This window comes from Amblyomma maculatum, chromosome 11, assembly GCF_055883805.1.
Source record: "Amblyomma maculatum isolate TAMU_Amacu chromosome 11, ASM5588380v1, whole genome shotgun sequence".
NCBI lineage: Eukaryota > Metazoa > Arthropoda > Arachnida > Ixodida > Ixodidae > Amblyomma > Amblyomma maculatum.
The window spans coordinates 129,045,282-129,067,463 of NC_139354.1; the positions used below are offsets into that span (position 1 = coordinate 129,045,282).

Genomic DNA, 22,182 nt, shown 5'->3' on the forward strand with positions numbered 1-22,182 from the left:
GTCTTTGATGCGCACCGTACTCATTGCGTTGTAACTGCGACAGTCGTCGACGGAAGGAAGATTTAACTGAAGTTCAGAGCTCGGGTCTGCAAATCTGTAACTTAAGCGAGCCAACTCATATCCAACGAGTGGGTCAATATACCAGCATCGACTTCACGTTTACATCCGTCGGCTACACCTACCAATTGAAGCGTGACCTTGTCACGCAGGGATCACATCAATATCTCATAGTCCTCACCCCAGTGTGCTGTGTACCTACCCCATATACAACCTACAGTCTAGTCCGACAAGGATAATTCTTACTCCCTCTAACCACAAAAATTTTTTCCGCCACACACGCCCATGTGAGAAAAGTCGGATTGAGGTATTTAAAAGTCGGAATAAGACTAATAATTGAAGCAAAGGACGGCCCGTATCAGGGGGCTCCTACTCTGGCTATTCGAAATCAGCTCACTGCTAAAGAAGCTATCATTGGCCACCAAGTCTTTAGTCTGCTCCCTCGCAGCCAACACTGCAATAAGAACTCCTAAGGCACATATTTCGACAACAGCCTAATGACGTCAAGCGCAATTGCTGTCAATGCTTTTCTACTTCTGCCCATGTCGTATGGAAACGTCCAAAATATTGTAAGCTTTATCATCCCACTGCCATCCGCCAGGCCAAATACATCAACTAGGTTTTTCCAGCGTTCTTCGACAGCGCAGGCATGCGTATTATCGGATATTTTTGGATGCACGCCGAAGAGTCAAGATTTACGGCAGTCTACGCCATATGAACGAGCACCCGCCTAAGCCTACGTGACAGTTTTTCAGGCCAGATTCCCACACAGATGCCTAGAGCCTCTTTTTAAACACTCAGTTTGGATCGATAGCTGTGCCTAATCATTTCGTTCAGAACCCCTTATACATTGAATTAAGTTGTCATTTCCGGCTTAAGTAGCAATGATGTATCAACAAGCTTTCAACCAGCGTGATTATAAAAGTATAAATGTACAGGCTAATGGTGGTGCTTTAATATATGTTTTACGATAGACAATTTCTATTGTCAATTTGCGCATATGTGTTATTGCAATAATGAAGTTGTGAACAGGCCGCTGCGGTTGCACTTCAGTGCTGAAGAAGATAACCTCGTGGATAGGATATGGACATTGTAGGATTTCAGAATAACAGCTTGATGGGTGAGTTGGTGCCGCATGGTACCCAGAAATGAAGCGAAACACACACAAACACGTGAATAGAAACATAACACAAGCGCAGACTGCTAACTATACTATAAAACTGAACACGCAATTCCCCTTCACCACTCAGCCACATCTTCCTGTTCTGCACCTAACTACATCTCACTCGCACACCTCTTCTTTGCTAAGCAGTAGTTTATCCCATCACTCTAATCATACAAGCATGACAGTTATACATTCCACCACACAGACATACACTAGAAAAACCACACCACATCTGTAGCGGACCCATGTAATGTTCACGTTCACTCTTTCCCTTCATGGATGTCAATCTTTCGAAACGTCCTCAGTAAGAAAAGCCCGCACAAAAGCAACCCTAATTAAGACAAATCCCTCCAACACCTCAGGAGGATTCCACAAGAAAGGAAATTTCTTTTCTGTGCAAAGACAGTGAGGCATCACTTACACATGTGCAATCTTCTTTATTTGCCCAAAACACCTCTAAAATCTCCCGGCCATTCTTGCTTACTCTTCCCTAAAATCCTGGGCCTAATCAACAACGGCTCAAACGTACACTTTCAACAATGAAGGTGTAAATTTGACCCGTCCTATTCTCAATGAATTTCCCATGATGCTTTTTTCATTAATTTATGCACCTCCCAATCTGGCTTATATATACGTTTCCCACATCAGTGGACACTCATAAAATACTCCCACCACACAGCCTATGAAACGCTTGACATGCTTCATATCACAATGTGCTTGCTTACTCTTCCCTATTTTTTCACACAAACCACCCAGTTTTTTTTTTTTTTTTTGGCGCAGAAAACACTACCGGGACATCACGCCTGCCTGGAAATTTTTTCAGGCAATGCACCCTTCTATGAATGTAAGGAGCTACTTGTGGGAGTTTATTTCTCAACTCTCCTGCAAGCCTTCTCTTGCCTTTCATTCTCTGAAGAAGGGTCTCTGCCACCCCATAAATAACCGCAACTGGTATTCCGGCCACCTGAGGCAATATATTTGGTTAAAAAATTGGAGGCTTATCAAGGTTAAGCCCAGTGGATGCGAAGCATGTTAAGCAGCTGCCTCATTGTGGATGGGGCCAAGTAACGGAGACGTGGTTTTAGGTTAATCGTCGTATTTTATTCTTTGCAGCCCGACAAACACACTCTTATGGTCCCTAAATGCATGACTCTTGGTTTGCACGTCACTTACGCATACACGGCCGGCGCAAAGACGCTGGCGCGGTTGCGGGCACAGAGACTGACGCGACGGCGGGCGCACACCGCTTCATCCCTGGCGTGACGTCACATATCACGTGATGCAGCGATGGTGGCGCCGCCGCCGCGTCGCGTGCGACGGCGCGAACCGAGGCGTGGAGGCCTCCGCCGGGCGACGTCCGACTGCGCGATATGAGGCCCCATCCAACGTTACTAGACTAGCTTCAGTTGTCAAACTCGGCGGCGCCGCGCGGAACCGCCACTCGCCCGCAAGTTCATGGCGCTGCAGTCGCACACAGCTTCACTTCGTCGGTAGCCGTCTCCGCGGACTGGCGGGAAGTACGGGACGCGGTGCAGAGTTGTCTTGTTCTGTGGGTGTAATTTGACGGCGCGCTTCAACCCGCATGCCGTTCGCGAAGCGTTAGCCTTCGCTCTGTGTACTACCGACAGCAGGCGATGCCAACGTGCTGCGTTCCTGGCTGCACGAGCGGCTACCGGAACGATGTCAACAGTTCGGCGCGTCATTTCTTTTGTGCTCCCAGCAATGATACGCTTCGCTCGGCGTGGGACAGAGCGATTCCTCGGGCAGACCGGAAACTTTCTGCAAAATCCAAGGTTTGTGATTTGCACTTTCATGAGCAAGACATCCTAAAGAATTATGTGCACGTTATCAACGGGCAGACAGTTGAGGTACCACGAGGCAAATGGACGCTTGATGAGGGCGCGGTGCCGAAAGTGTTCCCGAACCTCCCTTCCTACCTGTCGAAGCCGCCGGAAAAGAAACGCAAACGAAGAGAACACAACACTGAACAAGCAGTAGGTATCACCCTTTCACCTTCAAGTGCGGGTCAATGTGAAAACGCACAAGAGCAAATCGCCTGTAACCCATGTTCGGGTCTGGAAGCGTTCAAGGAAGTTACTTTAAGCGACATGGAAGGCATCCGGCTACGGCATTTGTGGCGGACGCTTACTCTCGAGGACAACACTGGCCAATATATAGTCTTCTTCACTTTGAAAACGCAAAAAAGGCTCCCGCAAATCGAGAAATGCGTTGCGGTGGGTACTGAAAATACAGCCACTGCAAGTGCTCTCGGCCGCGTGGTCGCGGCCTTCAAGAGCGTAAGCATCCGCACATTGAATGACCTAGCCGTGCTAATAGACAGAGTTGACGAGCTCAATGTCTGTCACGGGATAGAAGCAGTGAATGGTACGAGCTTTGCACGCAGGTGCAAAGTACTCTCTTCTGAAGCGACGTGCAAGCCGTGCTAAAAAAAATGAAACAGCAGAAAATGCAAATGCTTCATAAGCAAACAAAGGCGTTGCAAAAACAGAAAAAGGTAAACAATCTTCACAAGAAAGCTATACGAGCTGCATCTGCTAGAGTTTCTTTTATGACTGAGGTTGAAAACCTAACGAAGCAGCTTGCAAGCCAAAAATCAGTTGCGATCGAGGAGGCACTGAGCTCTCTACCACCAGTGCAACAACTTGCCTTTCAGACATCACTAAAGCAGGTGAAGGCAAAGGGTCCTCGAGGTGTCTGATACACAAGAATGTGGGTTATGAACTGCCTCCTACTTCGCATCGCAAGCCCGAAAGCTTACAACCTTCTGCAAAACACGAAGCTGCTTCCCCTTCCAACGACCAGCCGCCTAAACCAGATTCTTTCAGGTGTACCTTGTGAGTATGGGTACAATGAGGTTTCACTTGAGTCCATCAAGGCCTTTTTCAAATATGTACGTCCTGTGGAGCGGTGGGGCACCCTTGTATTGGACGAGATCAAGCTGCGGGAGTCGGTCGATTTCAACAAATCAACGTTGAAGTTTGATGGATTTGTCAACTTTGGAGGTCATTCAGGAGAGCAAGTTGCGGCTGACCATGCCCTAGTGATTATGTTCGTGCCCCTCTTTCACAGGTGGGCGCAGCCAGTAGCCAGCTTTGCCACCAGAGGCTCTGCCCCAGGCTTTGAACTGGCCGAAATAGTTATGGAGTCCGTGCTGAAACTTGAGCGCTATGGTGCTACCATCATAGCTGTCGTGAGTTATGGTGCAGGAAACAACAAGTCAATGTGGACTCACGTTGGTGTGTCAGGCAAGCTGTCTCAGCCGGTCAACAAGATTCCGCACCCGACACTTGAAGAGGGACGTTCTCTTCACTTCTTGTGTGATGTGCCACACATTGTAAAATGTGTGGGGAATCATCTCTTGACCCACACGTATGGAAAGGTAATGTCTGTCCCCCTTCTCAAAAATTTCTAGCACCTGCGACAGTCACGATGTTTTCTAACCTAAATTCTTGCTTTTTGGTGAATCTTTTGTAGGCTGGTTCTGACTTGGTGGACTTTAAGCACTACAGGAAGCTTCATGACACTGAGGAGGAAGAAGAACTGAAGGTCGTTCCAAGGCTGACGGCATCTCATGTCAATCCGAAGAAGCTCGAGAAGATGAACGTCCGGCTTGCAACGCAAGTATGACAATAGTGTACCTTCTGCTTTGTATCGTTTTGTGAAGTTGCACTCTTGGCACGGAAACAGCAAAGCATATGCCTTCAATGTAGACTGTCTACTCCGATTATGGGCTTTAGCTGAAACATTTAATTGATATCGAACACTATTTTCAGCTATTCAGCAGGAGCGTCGCTGTGGGCTTGAAGTTCTACCGGGAGCAACGAAAGCCTGGCTTTGAAGGCACGGAGAACTTCACAAGGCGGATGAATGATCTCTTTGATGCTTTAAATGCGAAGTGCCCAGCCGAAGGAATACGCAAGAATTCGCCACAAATCAAGGTGCGAAAATGTTCTTACGTACTCAGCGTTTCTTACTACTTGAAGCAGACATGCAACATGCCATTTCACTTTGCAATCCAGGTGATCATTGACTTCCTCAACATGCTGAATTCAACAGAGAAGGAGAGTGTTAACAATAACACAAAGCTGTTTGCCTCCCAAATGACGACCGAATCACTTCGGGTGACACTAATGTCGGTCCTCGACATTATAACTTTGCTACATGACAAGGGCGTCAGATACGTGTTGACTGCGAAGCTTAACCAGGACCCGCTAGAGGTAACCCTTATTACACTTCTTTGTTTGGAAATTACCACTTTTTGGCTACTCTGTTCAAAGATACACCTCCCCTTTCTTTTTTGTAGCGCTTCTTTGGCGTGGTGAGAAGCTTCGGTGGGGACGAAGACCACCCTACAATTACACATTTTGGGCAGATCTTCAGGCTTCTAAGCCTGTACACGCCATTAAAAATGGCATTGAAAGGCAACTGCTCCGGTGATGCAGATCCAGTGCTTGTGACTGTGGAGGAGAGCCTAAGCAGAAGAAAGTTGGAGGCTCTGTCCCGAAAAGACGATCGTCAGCGGAAGCTGGCCGCAATTATCAACCAGATTGACCTGCAAGAGCAGGGAGACAGTGACTCACTCCAACGCAGCGACAGCCACCCTTCTGCATCTACAGCCGAATACACGACAGAATACGCTCTGTTGTGTTGGGTGCTCCTTGCACTATCAGGAACTCAGTGCGCGCATCATTCAATTTTATTTAGCCACGCGCATGCATTTCTATGCTAGGTTCCTGGAGCAGCGGCGGGGAGCCAGCATTGAAGTGAAGGCAGCGAGGAAACGTGCCAAGCTGCTGTAGGTGCGAATGGTTTCCTCATGAGATCAGATCATTTGGCCTAGATTATGTCTCGCGATAATTTTGGTCTTGGTTACATATGTGAGGCATACAGTTGTTTCTTTTACTTCATTTTTGTTTATTAAAACATTCGTTGCTTCACAACAAAGTTATGCTGTTATTTTTGTGGCGATAAATTTTTTGCTGGCTGGTTCATAACTGCCCACATCAACGTGATTAAGCAAAGGCACAACACGCAGAAATCGTCCTGCGACTTCTCAGCTCTCCATTCGCTCTGAACTGGAATCGCCATAAACAAGCGAACGACTGCTGGAAACCTGCTTCTGTCTCAAGGGCACGCGAGACCAGAACCCTAAAGCATGAATGGTGATTTGACGAAGAGAGCTTTAACGCTGTCAGAGAATATTCTCAGTCTTGTCGGGTGCTCCTTGCAATTTCAGGAACTGTGCGCGCATCATTAAAATTTATTGAGCGATATGTATGAATTTCTATGCTAGGTTCCTGGAGCAGCAGCGGGGATGCATTCTTAAAAAAAAAGCAGCGAGGAAGCGTCCCAACCTGCTGTAGATGGATATCGCTTTTGCATTGTATCAGAAATTCATCAAGGGATAACGCCAGCGAGCGTGAAACGCGCGCAAGCTACAAGTCCGCACGAGCTCTAAGCTGCGGCGGGGCGTCTGCTGCGGAGCTGGATGGAGCAGCACCGCCATCTGGTGGCGTGCAAAGGAATGGAGACAGCGCCGGTAATGGCGCGCGCGGAGAGTTTGACAACTGAAGCTAGTCTAGTAACGTTGGCCCCATCTGCAGCCGGTGTGACGTCATCACGTAACGTCACGTCATGTGATCTAACTTCAAGGTCAATGGTGACCACCGCCGGGCGTCGCGCGAAGGCCCGAAACCTACGTTAATATGCTTCGCATAAAAACAAGCATTAACAATATGATCACATGCCTTTAACAAAGCTGACTCCAGACAAAGGGAAGCTATTGCTTTTTTACGAGTTTTTCAATAAGTTTACATATACAGAAGTAAATCTTTTTTTAGGACGGGTAAAATACTTCTTACACGCTCTGACATCACAATTGTATATTTTTAAATCTAGGAACAGCAGCCTTTTATCGACATGTAGCTCGTGGGTTAGAACAATTCCTTTCCCTTTGTCCTAAAAATAGAAAGGACACTTTCCACTCCGTGCGTAAATGCAGAGCCCTTCCTTATTCATGATCAATAAGAAATCATCAACATAACTAAACATTTTATTATATGGACCATTAAGGGATGCATCAATTGCTTAGTCAACTGAAGCTAAAAGGATTCTGTATAAGACTGGGACAACACATGAACGAATACAAAGGTCCCTTCTCTGCACATATCTGTCCCGAAAGGTACAAATGTGGGCTTAAGGTAAAACTCAAGAAGGAAAGTAAAATTGCCAACATTAAGTCCAGCAAATTTCTGTAAAGCTACAGTGTCTTCTGGTGCCACGAATCACGTTCACTCACAATACATGAAAAAGGCGAGTCCGGCTTATGAGTAGTAACAGTAAAAAACACATCAAGGCAACCCTTCTTGGTTTCTCTAATCTGGCCAAACTGATAAGCTGCAGATCATTACTTAATGCGATAGCATGATATCTGCTATCTTCTTCATAATCACAGAATTCTTAATTGCAACTGTCGCTTTCTCTTCGTATAATCCAGCCGGAACCACAGCAAAGCTCCCTGCCTTGTCTCTTTCAAGTAGATAAAAATTATTCCTCTAAAGAAGAGTCGCTTCTGCAGTACATTCCATTGGTACCAGGTCCTGCTTCCGAGACGTCCTCAGGATACCATCCAGCCCATCCAGTAAGCATATTTCATGATCTTCACCAGCTTTATCTGCTATCTTTCTGCTCAGAAACAGAAGCTCATAAGCTGGAATCTTGGGCGTTACACTATATTTCGGGCCCTTCTTTAAGGTATCGGCAACCTTTCCTCGTATTGAGGTAACCCCGAGAACAATCAGCTTTCTAGGCTTTGCCTTATGCTTTTGCATCGTTCTCGTCAACAAAGCCACATTACGTAGCCACAAAAACGCCGTTGTCTGGGTCAATAGACGCCATATCGACCTTAAAGTTTTCTTCACAACCCACTCAGGGTGTAATGCATAGCATATAAGACAAATCCAGTCTTTAAAGATCCGAACCTACCTCCACGCCTCTGATTTCAAATGCGGCAAATCCTCTTGACATGACCAGCAGATGTGTTCATCCCACACACACAAACAAAAAGCACTCACTACTGCAGGAACCATTTCCTTACGTAAACAGGAAGAAAGGACTCTTGCCCGGCATGTCGAAGAAGTGATGAGAGCAATGAGCACATGTACTAGAGTGTAGGTAGGATCCAAACACCTAATGTTTGTCTATGTAGTGGAAGGGGTGACTGTCATGCTTGGACGATGTGACTGATGGACTTGGACGATTTTGCTGCTAACATTTATTGTTGGCTACACTTCTGCTTGGAAAACAAGAGGTGTGCGAGTGCGACTGTTTTGGGAATAGAAGAGGAAGTTGTGCCTGACTGGTGAAGAGGAAGTACTTGTTCATTTTCATATTACAGTTGGTATACTGCGCCTATGTTGTGTTTCTATTCACGTTTGTGTGCGTTAGGCCGGATTTCTGGATACTATTGTAGGAGTATACCTATAGCGCATTCTGTTTCAAAAGTGGTGGAGATATTTTTGCTAAAGATGTAGCGATTATCCGGTGAAGAGGCATGAATTACCACATTATCTTGATTCCAAGCGTAGCTACCTCAAATTTAAAGATGACAGTGTAAAGAATTTATGAAACACAGAGCAAGCCACTGGAGAAATTCGAGTGAATTTCATTTGCCTTTGACAGACATACAGAAATAATGTGGCAATGTTTGTATAATTTCTATTTTGAAGTAACCAAAAATCAAGTGCTCTGTATGCAAATATCTCTTCAGGATTTTAAGCTGGCAAAACTGGCCAATTGTTTTTTTCCACCTTGTACTGCTGGAAAACCTTTGTGAATAGTCTATATCTCTCCGATAAATGTTTTCGCATATCATGTTCCTACTTCATGGAAACTTGAGTATAAATGCATTGGTTGCGAAACACCCAAAATAATGGCGCATTCATTTCACCTCGTTTTCATTGATATTGGGGCATTAGAGCGCAAGCTTTGAGGAGTTCAAATCTGAAGGCCCCATGGTGTAAATAGGGTGAAAATTAAGTTGCTGAAGTTGTGCATCATCCTATTTTCTTATTTTGCCATTAAACATGACTATGCTTACCAAAAAACCACATAAGTGTAAAGAAAAACCGGATGTGTGGTTTTAAAACTCCTAATTGTATGTTCAATATTTCTCGTCACTTTTCGTTTTCTAACGAGTGATAGGAATGGTAAAAATTGTGTAATGTTTGAACAGTTCACTTGAAGCAAAACCTGTTAGAAAGAAAGTTGCAGATACCGTTAGGACAAGCAACTGGAGCGTTGGCAGCACATAACGCGACATTTGTTGTTCTCAGCGGAACTTTCGTCGTCTGACTTTAAGCACAATTGTCACCAGATAATGAATGAAATCTCTAACATAATAGTATTATTTGCGATATCAATGTTACTTGATAAAGGTGTACCATTCAAGTTTTTGCCACATGATGTAAATTCCTTGCATGTCGAAGCACATACATGAAACTATTTTACCGCTATTCTGTAAAACGGCACCATGAGCGAAAGCGTTTTTCAAAAAATTCGTATACAGGTCATGCCAGAGCCTTTATCTGTTGTGCGGAAAGCCCAGGGAATGTTAACGGAGGTGTTGTACTCTAGAGGTGAATTTAAGTAACTTTAAGAATGGGGAAATGCCCATATACGTTCTTGTTACTTATCATGCACTGCAACTGAGCCGTAATTGAGACTCGAATGGACTGAAGAGGAGGTCATTTTTGCTTTTATATCTGCTAAAGGCGAAGGCTTACTGGAAAAGTACTCGGACGACATTACCACAAAACGCGAGCCACGTGAAGGCTAGCTGCTCCATGTTATTCGTCCAGCTGCTGCGCGAAAACAAATACTGGCTAGAGATGTGTATTTTGTTGTTAAAAGTCTCAAGGCCAATGGGAAAAAACTGTGCCAGCATTTGCATCAGCGCACAGGCTGGTATAGCGCACGCAGTGGAAACATTTTAAATATATCCTTATATATACTTTTTCTACTGTTTACGTGGGTAAGCGCTAAGGGCATAAAAAGCTGAGCCTTTCGTTCCAGTGTAGTACTCCGTCATTAGCCGCCATGAATGCATCATTTCTTTCAGCCATCGCGTTGATTTTCTTCACCGCTGTTGCATCTGGTCTAGACTGCGGTAAGTTTGTACTACCAGAAATGGTACTTTTACCACGTCTATGATAAAACAGGCGCAAAAACAATGAGATGATTATCATTCGAACCCTTTTGATAAAGCTGAGCAGTGAATACCCTGTATCGCATGAAGTTTGCAACACATCGAAATGCAAGGACAGCTTGCGGAAATGTGGATGACATGATCATTCTGATCTTCTCTCTCAGTATGTAAAAACATGGTATTAGCTCAGTCAATGTATTCATGTCTTTTTGAATCGTCCGTACTGCCTTATGTTTCGTAATGCTGCAAAGTATTTGTGCAAAGAAATAAAGATTAATTATCGCTTGGAATTGGAGTAGTATATTTTCGGCTATAAGACGAAAGGATAAACATCGCGGAAAGTCAGGGAATTTTCACAGAGCGAATGTCAGAAAAAAATAACATTTTTTTGGATGTGGAACTAACAATTTCAGGCCTGATTTTTATTGTGTTCAAAATGTTAGTTGTCAATAGTAAATTCTGTACGCATAAAAAATATACTCGTCATAAGGCAAATAAAACATATTGTATATAGTATGTTATAGATACGTTTACGGTCTGTAACAAGGTCACTTTTAGTTGAACTGCAAATGTTTATAGATCATACCTTTGAGAGATACAGGCGCGGACGTAAGAAAACGGAGCACGAGTTTATACTCAAATTACAATCGCGGCTTCTGTATCAAAAATTATCCGCGTCAAAGCGCCCTGGCATATAAAAAGATTTTCGTCACACTACAACTGCTAGTTTCATTTATAGCACGCGTGGAAATTTTTAGAAGGAAATAGCTTGCCCCGTTTACATTAATCCACATCGGTACGCCTTTCAAGCGGTCATATTTAAAGCCACAATGCGGTCATCTAACGAAGAATATAAAGGAATATTTAAGTATTTAAAAGAATCTATTGGCGGTTTTATAGACCAACACCGATCTGTGACTTAAGTATGATGCGACGGCGCTTCTCTCGCCAGGCTGGGCCGACTTGGGGTGAAAATTAGGATAAGCGCCCATAGGAATATATGGAACCGAAAGATTTCAATACGGCTTTCTCATTCCACGAGGCACCCATGGTGTCGTTATTCGGCACAGAGCAACCATGAACATCTTAGAACAGATCGTGAAAGTATGAAATCTCATTAGCGAGGTGAAGTATTTTAAAACACTGCGGAAAGTATGGGGGTGCGAAATGGGAGGACGACGGATAGAAACACAAGTAAACAGAACTTGCCGCAACACTTTTCTCGTTTCGCAGAGCACCAGAAGTGATAGCCGGTCGTTAAACGTTGACCAGCGCTTTGAAGAAGTGAGAGACAAAATATGCTGCTTCATTGCGGAGGCAATCTACGTTTAAAAGCCCTCGTTGTCAAGAATCTGAGTTAAAAATATATTGCGGTAGCGCGGCTCATGCAAAATATGTATAAAGAACGGTTCTAAACGAAGCTGAATCAAAGAAGAAAGCAAAAGCAGTCGTTTGTTTAGAGCTGGTGCATTCTTTCAAGATCATGAATATACGTATGCAGCAACTGTTCGCGTCCGACATCTCTGTAAAGAATATTTACGGCGCTTGTCTTGTTGTAATTCTCTCTATGTACAAGTTCCGTCTGCGCCCTCTTATCCATCATGAACAGCTTTTAACTAGCCCACTTTCCATTCTGCTTTATCAATAAATATTGTGCTGCGCGTTTCCCGACGAACGTCCCCGTCTAGGAGGCGAGTCGACCGAGCGGCGTTTATTTTGGTGAACGTCTTGTGCCACGCACCGGCATCAGGTTGCATGGCGGAAGAAAAAAAAACATTCCAAGTACTGGCGACGCGCAAGAGGCGAGTGATGGTGCCGCCGTCACAGTTCATTTTGTAAATTGAGATGAATAAAACGCAAAATAACGGGCACGACGTAATTTGAAACTGCAAACATCGATCGTGGATAAGTAGAGGCGGTATTAAAATGAATGCATATGTAGTTGAGTCGCGATACAATAATGTGGTGGGTAAGTCATTAGGTAAATATTTTGAGAGGCTTTATATTCCGACGCATAAGGAAAGTAACGAAATTCCCATAAATAAAGTTGTTAGGCAAAGAGACACGATCTCCCCAGTACTATTCACAGCTTGCTTAGAGAAAGTATTCAGAGACTTGGAATGGGAGCAGTTAGGGATAAGGGTAGATGATGAATACCTCAGTAATCTGCTTTTTGCTGGTTACATGCCTTGCTAAGTAACTCGGGGGTGAACTGCAAATAATAATTGATCACCTAGACAGGAAAAGTAGAAAGGTAGTCTTGAAAATCAATATGCAGAAGACTAAGGTAATATTCAACAGCCTCGGAAAGGAACAGCAGTTTAACTTAGGTAGCGAAGCACTGGAAGTAGTAGGCGAATATGTATGTCTACTCAGGACAGGTAGTAACCGCAGATCCGGACCATGAAAAGGAAATAACAAGAAGAATAAGATTGGAATGGAGCGCATTTGGCAAGCACTCGCAGATTATGACTAGTAGCTTACCGGTATCCCTCAAGACGAAAGTATACAACAGGTGCATCTTACCTGTACTCACCTATAGGGCTGAAACGTGGAGGCTAACCAAGAGGGTTCTACTTAAGTTGAGGAGAATGCAGAGGGCTATGGAACGAAAAATGGTAGGGGTAACATTAAGAGATAGGAAGCGTGCAGATTGGGTCAGAGAAATAACTCAAGTTACCAACATTCTAGTGGAAATCAAGAAGAAGAAATGGGCATGGGCAGGACATGTGGTGCGATGAGAGGATAACCGATGGTCGCTTAGGGTAACAAACTGGATTCCAAGGGAAGGAAAGCGTAGCAGTGGGCACCAGAAAGTTAGGTGGGCGGATGAGGTTAAGAAGTTTGCAGGGGTCAAGTGGATGAAGCTAGCACACAACCTGGTTAATTGGAGAATTATGAGAGAGGCCTTCGCACTGCAGTGGGTCAGGCTGCTGATGATGATGATATTCCGACGCCGTGCACGCGCTAGATGGCCTGCCTCATATAGAAAGAAAATAAAGGAAAGACGAGGAAGCCGCACAGAAAGCGCAGAACGATATGAGAACCATCGAGAGACCACGGGGAAAAAGAAATTAAATGAAAAATTAGGTAACTAGCATATATGCCCGCTAATGATCGTGCGCGCACCCACCTGATTCAATATAATTGTAGGCCTCCAGGGACTTGTATGCCTGGACGAAATTTGCATTGAAACCACTCTCTACAAATACTCTACAATGTTTGCCATGCCGAATGGTGGCAGAGAGCGTGAGTAAGTTCAGAGGACTTCCCAAAGCGTTTCAGGCTAGCTAAGTGGCCCGGGTGCACAACGCCTCCAATGTAAAGGTTTTCATTGTAGCGCCGTTTAGCGAATTCCGGCAAGCTTTTCACGGCATCCGACATTGCAGCAGCGCTTAATACATTCCCTTGCAAGTACAGCAAGTCTGAAAATCTACGGGACTGTTCACAACACGATACATTGATCGCGCACAGTTGCAGACGGCCATACACCACCGGCGCCGTCCCTAGCAAACGCTCCGGAGCTGGAGGCGGCGGGTGCGTATCGCCTAGCCGCGCCCTCGTCTGCTGCAATGCGCGATTCACGTTCGGTCCATATTGTAGAATGGTGTTTGACATTTGTTTTTTAAACGTAATTTTGTCTAGGACGTATCTTTTCAGCGATCTGTTCTAGGTGTTCATGGTTGCTCTATGTTGACTAACGACATCATAGATGCCGTGCGAAAAAATAACACGGCTTTGAAATATTTCGGTTCCATGTATTCCTAAGGGCACTAACCCTACCTTTCACCCCCGGTGGGCTGCTGAGCCGCGAGCGCCGACTTTGTTTCTAAACACACTGCTGGTCTACAGGGGATATTGTACTGTATGGGTACAGTGCTTTGAACATATTGTTTATCAATAGTTTTTATAAATTAACCATTTCAAACACATTTTTTCCCTTTCAGTTGACCCTGCAAAATGCTTATATCCAGATGGTAAGGGCTTCAGTTGTGAAAATGCCCCTCTAATATTTTTATAACAAATTTGCTATCCACGCAGGAAGGATAATGTTGTCTGCAGCTTGACAGAATGTATATTCCGCATTGTTTTTTTAGCCGATTCAAATACGGGCACTTCTGTTTCCCTCATTTCAGAATAGCATGACAGAACAGTTACCTTTTTCAATTTATGCAATGGGATTAGTATATTGTTGGAACCAAAATGCATACTAACGAAAGCAAATTTGTTTTTGAGATAGATATGAATGCTTCAATACGTGCCTTAATTTCAGTACCTCCTTCGGCATATAAAATGTGTATATATATCACAAGTTTTCGATTACCAGATGAATAATAGAAAGACACTAGCAGATACATGATCCTTCAGCTTGCGCTATCCTGTAGAAAATTCTTTAAGTTTAATACTTCCTGAGGTCTCGGGGCTTAAGGCCCTTGTAGTCGGATGTGAATTAATCTGCGGTGAAAGTTAGCTAACGGAAGGTAGCTAACGGAAAAGTAGCACGTTGATGCAGGTGTAGAAAAAAACTATAACTAAAATCACGCACTAATTGAGAGGTTTAGAACAGCCCCTTTTCAGAGGGGACGCTCCCATTATCCAATCCTATCCAATCTAATTCATGCCTACCGAAATCCAAGATACTTCGTATGGGAGCCTAGAAAAACATGTCGTAGTATATTTATGTTTAGACAGACGAAATCAACCATTTTACGGGGGCAATACTCTCATTGAGTTTCTACCCTGAGACCCCCAAAGGTGTGGGATCGAATCCCGACGTCGGCAGCCGCTTTCGCTAGCGACGCAAATCTAGGCGCCCTTGTTTCATGGGATGCAAGTGCACGTTAAAAACCCCAGATGGTAGAAGTCTCCGGAGCCATTCACTACAGTATCTCTTATAGTACGAGTGGCATTGAGAAGTTAACCAATAAGCCAAACCAAGCCTTCTCCCTTGAGCGCAAGGCTTTTTTCACGCTGCAGTAAATTATTGAAAAGATCAATTTATTTCTAAAACACCGCTTCTTTATTGCTGCGTCTGTGTAATTACATAGAGTGTTGCGGGAGCAAAATGGTGGTATACATTTGCGAATCAGAAAACCAAACCACCGCATCACTGCTCATAAAAAGTCAACTTGTGACGGCAATCAGATATAGTCAAGTAGTGTCCCGTTTTAAAGACCATCCTCTTCGAAAACTAAGCTTTAAAGAGAGAGAGCGGAACAAGAAAAATGATGAAAGTAATCATGTAGGTATTCAAAAGAAAGCATTAAGGATTGCATTCCTGCTCGGAGTGGTGTACTCTAATATTGTGTCCGGATGGTACGTTAAATATTTGCGATCAGATATTTATATCGCTATGGAAACAATACGTCATCTGTCATGCACCGAATGAATTCTACAATTTGCGTGCGCAGTGCACACTAAGCGAGTATTAGAGCTGAAATCAAACACATTTTATACATTACACGCCTACCGAAACGTTCTAAGAGCCTTAGAGAAGGAACACCGGGCATGTGCCAAAAATTGTGGCTCTTTTGCTCAGGTTGCCAGCAGCCGCAATTGGTTGGACCATGCAGGGCACTTGTGAAGAAGTTTTGGTACAACCCTACTACGAAGAAATGTGAGAACTTCAACTGGGGAGGATGCAGCCCAAACTGTAACAACTTCTCAACGATTGAGGAATGCGAAAAAAATTGCCTGAACCAAATTTAACGTGTTCCTTGGAGATTCCTCTACGCGAATACGAACCGCCAGAGAGAGCCAGCTTGGAGAAATAAAAACCAAAATATCACATCTGAAATCTTTATTTTCTCTTCACGGAAAATGATACCACTTCTCGCTAAAGTGATGAAATAAATTCTCTATTCTATGCCCCAACAATATGTTACGCCTTCAAATTTGTTTAAAGCGTCGAATAACTTTGCCCTTTACTAAACATTTAGAAATTTCAAAGTGAGTGTTTGCACCTTTAATGACGGTGACGCCCTTTGTATTATGTCACTTATCTGCAGCTCTTTCGAACACTATAGTATATGTATGCATTCAATCATGTTCCGAGTTCACTGCATTGCCTAATAAACTGTATAACAGAATTGAAAGCTGCAGAGCTACGCATTAACAAGGTTAAAGAGTACTACAAAACTTCTCAGCACTCTGCAGAATTGGTAAATTGTGAGGTTGTTTTCTTTGAATCTTCTGGCCACCTTATTCTGTGGCTTATTCAGAAACAGCAATCTAAATAGACGACCAGACTGACCAAGCTAACAACGAATACTTTTATGTACAGACATGGACGGGACGAGAGTAGAACGAGCAAGTGGGACGATGGCAAAACACAAATATCTCAAACCGTCACCAAGTTGTTGGATGGAGAAGCCGGTGCAGACGATCCGGGTAGTCAGAGTTTAGAAGGGTCGGTGCAGTAGGGCCTCGGTAAGACCAGCGGAAGGCTAGGCCACCGGACGGGGCCCAGTAGGGGCAAGAGGCCTCGGGTTGCCTTTCCACGGCCGATGCGTCAGTCCTCCCCGACGTGCCTGGGCTCAGCACGGCGCCGAACGCTCGTGCCAGTGAAGAGCTGGCGCTGTGGCACTCCCGGGCCCGACCACCGTTCCGAGTTTTGTGGACGACAGGAGAACAGGACAGGATACGGCCGGAAGGCCCCAGGTCTGGATCCCCGGGTCAGGCCTGGCAGAAGACGCACAGCTACGAGCTCCTTGGACAGCCGATCGGCTCCGCTACTCGCCTGTTCTCCCTTGCTCGTGCCTCGCGCTCCTCAAGCCAACCTCCACGTTTTTCTCTTCTTCTTTCTCCAAACGTGGTTTTCTTCGTCTTTTATCCAATTATCACATGTTCTTCACATACATATAATAGTGCACATAAATGAAAAGAAATAACTCTGTACACGATTATAGCTTCTTTCCACTGTGTATGATTACGGCACTTTCTAAATATGGCAGCGGGTCAGTTCAGTTCAGTCGTTCAGTCGTGTCCGACTCTTCGTGACCCTATGAACCATGTCATGCCACGCTTTCCTGTCTCTCACTATCTTCCTAACATCACATGGCAGCGGGTAGTAAATGAAAAAAAAAAAAGCATTGCATACCCAAGGAGCAGTCTCATCTGCCGCAGCAATTAACTTTGCTGTGTTAGTGCCGCTAAAAGTGCTGACATCGATACTCGATTCTAATATCACCTTGTGTGCGGGCAATAAACGCTTTAAATCATACCAGTATGTACTGGGCAGCAAGTACGACCCCTAGAGACCACGCTCAAGCACATCTCGTCTACATTACAACCCCATATTGAGCTGGCTCATTTACGAGGGTGAAGATAAAAGCTGTCTTCGGAGCCCAGTGCTCTCTTTCCATCAGGGAGTATACTTTATGCGCCGCTGCTGTGAGCGAATGTGGTTAATAAAGAGACAGGAATAAACCATGCAGCCCTGTCCTCGAAACGTGAAACTGTTATATACATCTTCGTACATGTCATTGAACGCAACTCGACGTCTTGAGCTCCAGAATATCAACATCATGGCCGAGCCCCCTATGACACTTCCGAGCGCAGTACTATCCTTTGGCAGACCTAGGAGCGCGCCGCTAAATGAATGGTATGCAGAATATGGTAGACCTGCAAACGCAAGCACACGTTATCCGCGTAAAAACAATGTGATGCTGACGTCTTCTGCTGCCGACATTAGACTACATCTCATCTACTGTACCTACATAGAAATATCGATATTGTTGACGTATGTCGAGTTCCACTAGTTCACAAAGGCGTAAATGACTCCGCTAAATGCCACAATGTGAAGCAAGCTAACACAGGAAGGCAGCCATCCTAGCCTATAACCGCGGCATTCAGCCTCAACATTGCGACGGCATGGCTTGTAATTCCGAGTCAAACCTCACTGTAGTTCAAGGGCGTCATGAGGAACCCTGTCAACTGGGTCCTAGCTATGCTTACTGCCAACTGTTCTGTCAGACGCATGCTTTTGAGTCTTCGATCACGTATTGAACTTCAATGCGGACACCACATGTACAACAGAGTGGGCCTTCAGTGAAGTCGCCTTAAAAGAATAATTGTTTTGGGCTAGAAATATTGTGCAATAATACAATAATAAATGTGTCAGAAACTGAAGTTTAGATTAGCTGGCTCTGTTCTCGTTGCAGCTGTCACTGAAATCTGTGCCCGGTTTAAACACGGTGATTGCAGCCACTCATACGGAACTTATATGGAGGTTCATCTGGAATAGCTCATCTGGAATCCCTCATTTCGGCTACGGCCGCAAAGCTCAACCTGCGCTTTAATCGAGGCGGCCACACTGCAGTTGATAGGCACACCTCCCTCTCTCTCTCCATTCAGTAGAGTGGAGAGCTGGACCAGTTGGTACATTTTTGTAAAGATTTAAACCAGCAGAAAACCGGTGGTGTACCTCTCTGTGTCTAACTCCGTCCACTGGCTTCAATATTTACCTCTCTCTCTTTCCACACTGGTTCTGCAACACGATGGAAGCTACCTAAACCATTAGCTATTCACAACCCGCTCAAAAAATATGAATAAATTTTTGGGCCGTTATACGCATAAATATTCTTCCGCGGCATACGCAAGCAAGCTGTAAAATGCACCTTTCTACATTACGATTTTTAAACGAAACTTGCAAAACCTAGTCGCACCATCTCTTATCTCCGCGCCCTACAGCAATCAGAGCGCCACTTTGCTGAGCCGCTACAGAGCCCGGTCAATTCACTCTGTCATCACAAAGGCTGACACCAGGGTAATGCTCCGATCATCGAACCGAGGGAAAATTACCCCTTAGTTTTTCCGCCCTTTTCCGAACCGAACCCGTTTCTTCAATTAGAGCAGCTGAACTCCTCACGTAGAAGGCAGCGAGGCAGCTCGCAGTGGGGAGCTCCTAGGCAATGTACTGCGTTACGAATGCGACGTAAGTGGAGCAAGAATCCATTTTACCACCCTTCTCAGACCGCTTAGCTTCTATCGGCGACAATTCCAGAGGATCAATCACCCTTAGCAGCTTCAGTCGCTCCTAAAGGTGAGTCGAAACCTCGAACAAGGTGTGCACAGAACGCTCATCGGTAAAGTGGCAACCTCGGACATGTTCACGGGACAAGGACGCGCAGACTCTAGCATAACGTTACAGAAACATATCTGGCTCTACAGGTGTGTCACGGGTGAAATGTAGAAAAACTCAACAGCTGCGCCTCGGCACGCCTTTCAAATGGGTCGCTACGTACTGTGAAGCAAGGACTAAGCAAGAACATGCGCGGTAGTCTGCAAGATCTCCTGGACCACATTCTTTCTCATTATCGGCGTACCCCAAATCTGAACGGCAACGCCCAGGTTTCCACGCTTCTCAGTTACGAGCCGCGCTGTTTACTGCGCATTATCGTGTCACGACCTTTCCCCTGTGCAGGTGCATGCAACAACGGCAAACCGCTGCGCAAAGAAGTCTGGTTCAGGAACTACGGAGCAGGTGACAAGTGGAAACGAGGTGTGGTAGAGTCCACCGAGGACTCGCGCAAGGCAGCCTTAAAGGCTGCAGATGGGGAGCAACATCGCCGCCGCCTGTACCAGCTAAATACCAGGAGAACCAGTGTGGAAAGAGCGGAGGTTAAACCCGAGGCCCCCACGGAAGCATCAATGGCTGAAGACAACTCAAGCGTATCGGTAGAGCCGCAGTCTCAAGTGAACGGCAGCAGCGAGAGCCAATGTCAAGTGGGCGCTGACATACAAACGCTGTCAGGCGTACAAGCTGAGGACAGTACAAACAAGGCACCAGTGACTGGCGGCGCTGGAGTGACACTGCGCAGGTAAAAAGGAACACTGGACGCCCCGACCGCTTCACTCTTTAAGGGGGGAGAATTTTTGTGAAGCATGCACACGTGCTTATCTATCGAGATACCGTCCTAGCCACATGTTAACGACAGTAGGTGCGGTGAAGTGCCTAACCAAACAGCTATAAATACTATTACCCTTTAATAAAGCTAGTTCGTTCTTCGCCAACCACTTGTCGATTCACGTAACATAAAATAATAAAGTCTATGCCGTAAGTAGGGACTGTAGGTCTCGCACGTTTTCGTACCTTCTGTTTTTACTACAACTATTTTGTCCTTTCTAGCCATAACAGTGATTTTTGTAAAACGGTGACGTAAGAAATATTCGTCATTCCCTTGTTTGAATATTTATTACCGAAAACAATAACTTTATTGCAGATCAAATTGCCGATTTCTATTTTTAGTGCGGTTCTTTTCTTTATCATACAAAGTTAAAGATTGCGTTTTATTCTGGGTGTGAAACAGCCGTTCTTGGCATGAGTGCAATAACAACGCCCGCTATTTTGAATTGATTTTTGCTATTCAGTAGAAACACCGGAATTATTATTTTCTTCTCGCCTTTAAGAGCTTCTTCAGATTCACTGAAGAATCAGCAGCGGGAAAGCAAGAAATACAGTGGTCTCGTAGATAGTTCGACAGTACAAACCAATTATAATTATTTGTGATTCTGCTTTCAGAAACTGCTAACACTTCCACACAAGGAACCGCCGATAGATACATTGTAGCGATTCGAGCACCGCAAAGCCCGTTTTGAAGTCTTCCAAAAGGCAAATGCCGAAAAACTCGGAAATATAAAGTGATAGATTTCTAGACTGATGCTGCTTTAGCCGCACAGTTTTGCAATCCAGTGGACGCTTCGTCAGATAATAGAATATAGTTCTAGTTCTTTATTTTTTATTTACTTTATTCCTTTCCGAGAACAATTTTCGAACTCTTTTATAAAATACTAAAGATACCAAGATGTAGCCAACAACGCCACCATCATTGTAATATTTTCACAGCATGGCGCTCGTAAAATATTAAGAACAATGACACATTTATTCTGTCCCAAGCGTGGTGGCGTGTGCGGCAGGGACAGTACTAGGAAATCAAATGGTCAAGCCCGATTTTTTTTATTCCTTTTCCTTGCTTGCTTTCTCTTGGAAAATTATTTCGCTGGAACGCAACTCCAAATTATATGTTATCCTGCAATCAGACACGTTCTTTGGCATTCCTCAATTGTTCGAAAGTTGTTGCAGTTGGGACAGCATCCTCCCCACTTGAACGGCTCACACTTCCCTGTAGCAGGGTTGAACCAATACCGCGGCACAATCGCCTCGCAAGGCCCAACTTGTTGTGGTTGCTTGCAACCTGCACAGAGGAGCTACTATTAGCTACACGATGAGTGTTAACAGACTATCAGTTTGATCCTTACGTATGCAAACCTATGTGCTGACCGTTCACACAAGACTTCATTATTAGCAGTTCAGAAACTACCCATGGCTTACATGTATAAGAAACGGGGACCAATTTTCGAAATTCTTGGTTGTGCCAATATTAGCAGGGCCCAGTTCACAAAGCTGTGTTGTGTACCGTCTTATTTACACTTGAAGTGAGCTCTGCTCTGCGTGGCCAAGCACGTGCTTTCCGCCATAGCACATAACCCGATCGCAATTCAACACAGTTCGGCTCATGGGTACGATGACCTCAAAGGGATGCTTTGTTCTGCTATTTGAGGTACGGTGAGGCTCAGCGCGAGCACAGCTACGAAGAGCCGTGTTCCCACTAAGTGTGATTGACACTGTACAAGTTATAATCTGAGATTATCGGCAAATAAGAATGCAACAAATGCAGCTGCAAATATGTTGCAGTGAAAATTGTTAGGCGAAGCATCCGTACAGCTAATAAGA

At 44.8% G+C, this 22,182-nt stretch overlaps 1 protein-coding gene across 1 annotated transcript; it reads left to right on the forward strand.

The window, feature by feature from the left end:
- Window positions 1-4,825: 4,825 nt before the first annotated feature.
- LOC146174952 (uncharacterized) lies at window positions 4,826-20,273 on the forward strand. Its single transcript, XM_084585490.1, has 6 exons — window positions 4,826-4,864; window positions 5,017-5,181; window positions 5,263-5,460; window positions 5,547-5,814; window positions 15,988-16,065; window positions 19,873-20,273. The coding sequence occupies exons 1-6, from the start codon at window positions 4,841-4,843 to the stop codon at window positions 20,271-20,273; spliced, it is 1,134 nt and encodes a 377-aa protein (XP_084441616.1). The 5' UTR covers window positions 4,826-4,840.
- Window positions 20,274-22,182: the final 1,909 nt, after the last annotated feature.

Coding starts and splice junctions, on each gene's coding strand:
- LOC146174952 (XM_084585490.1), top strand. CDS start 4,841: ATGAACGTCCGGCTTGCAACGCAA. Junction 4,865..5,016: donor ACGTCCGGCTTGCAACGCAA/GTATGACAATAG, acceptor CACTATTTTCAG/CTATTCAGCAGGAGCGTCGC. Junction 5,461..5,546: donor TTAACCAGGACCCGCTAGAG/GTAACCCTTATT, acceptor TCTTTTTTGTAG/CGCTTCTTTGGCGTGGTGAG.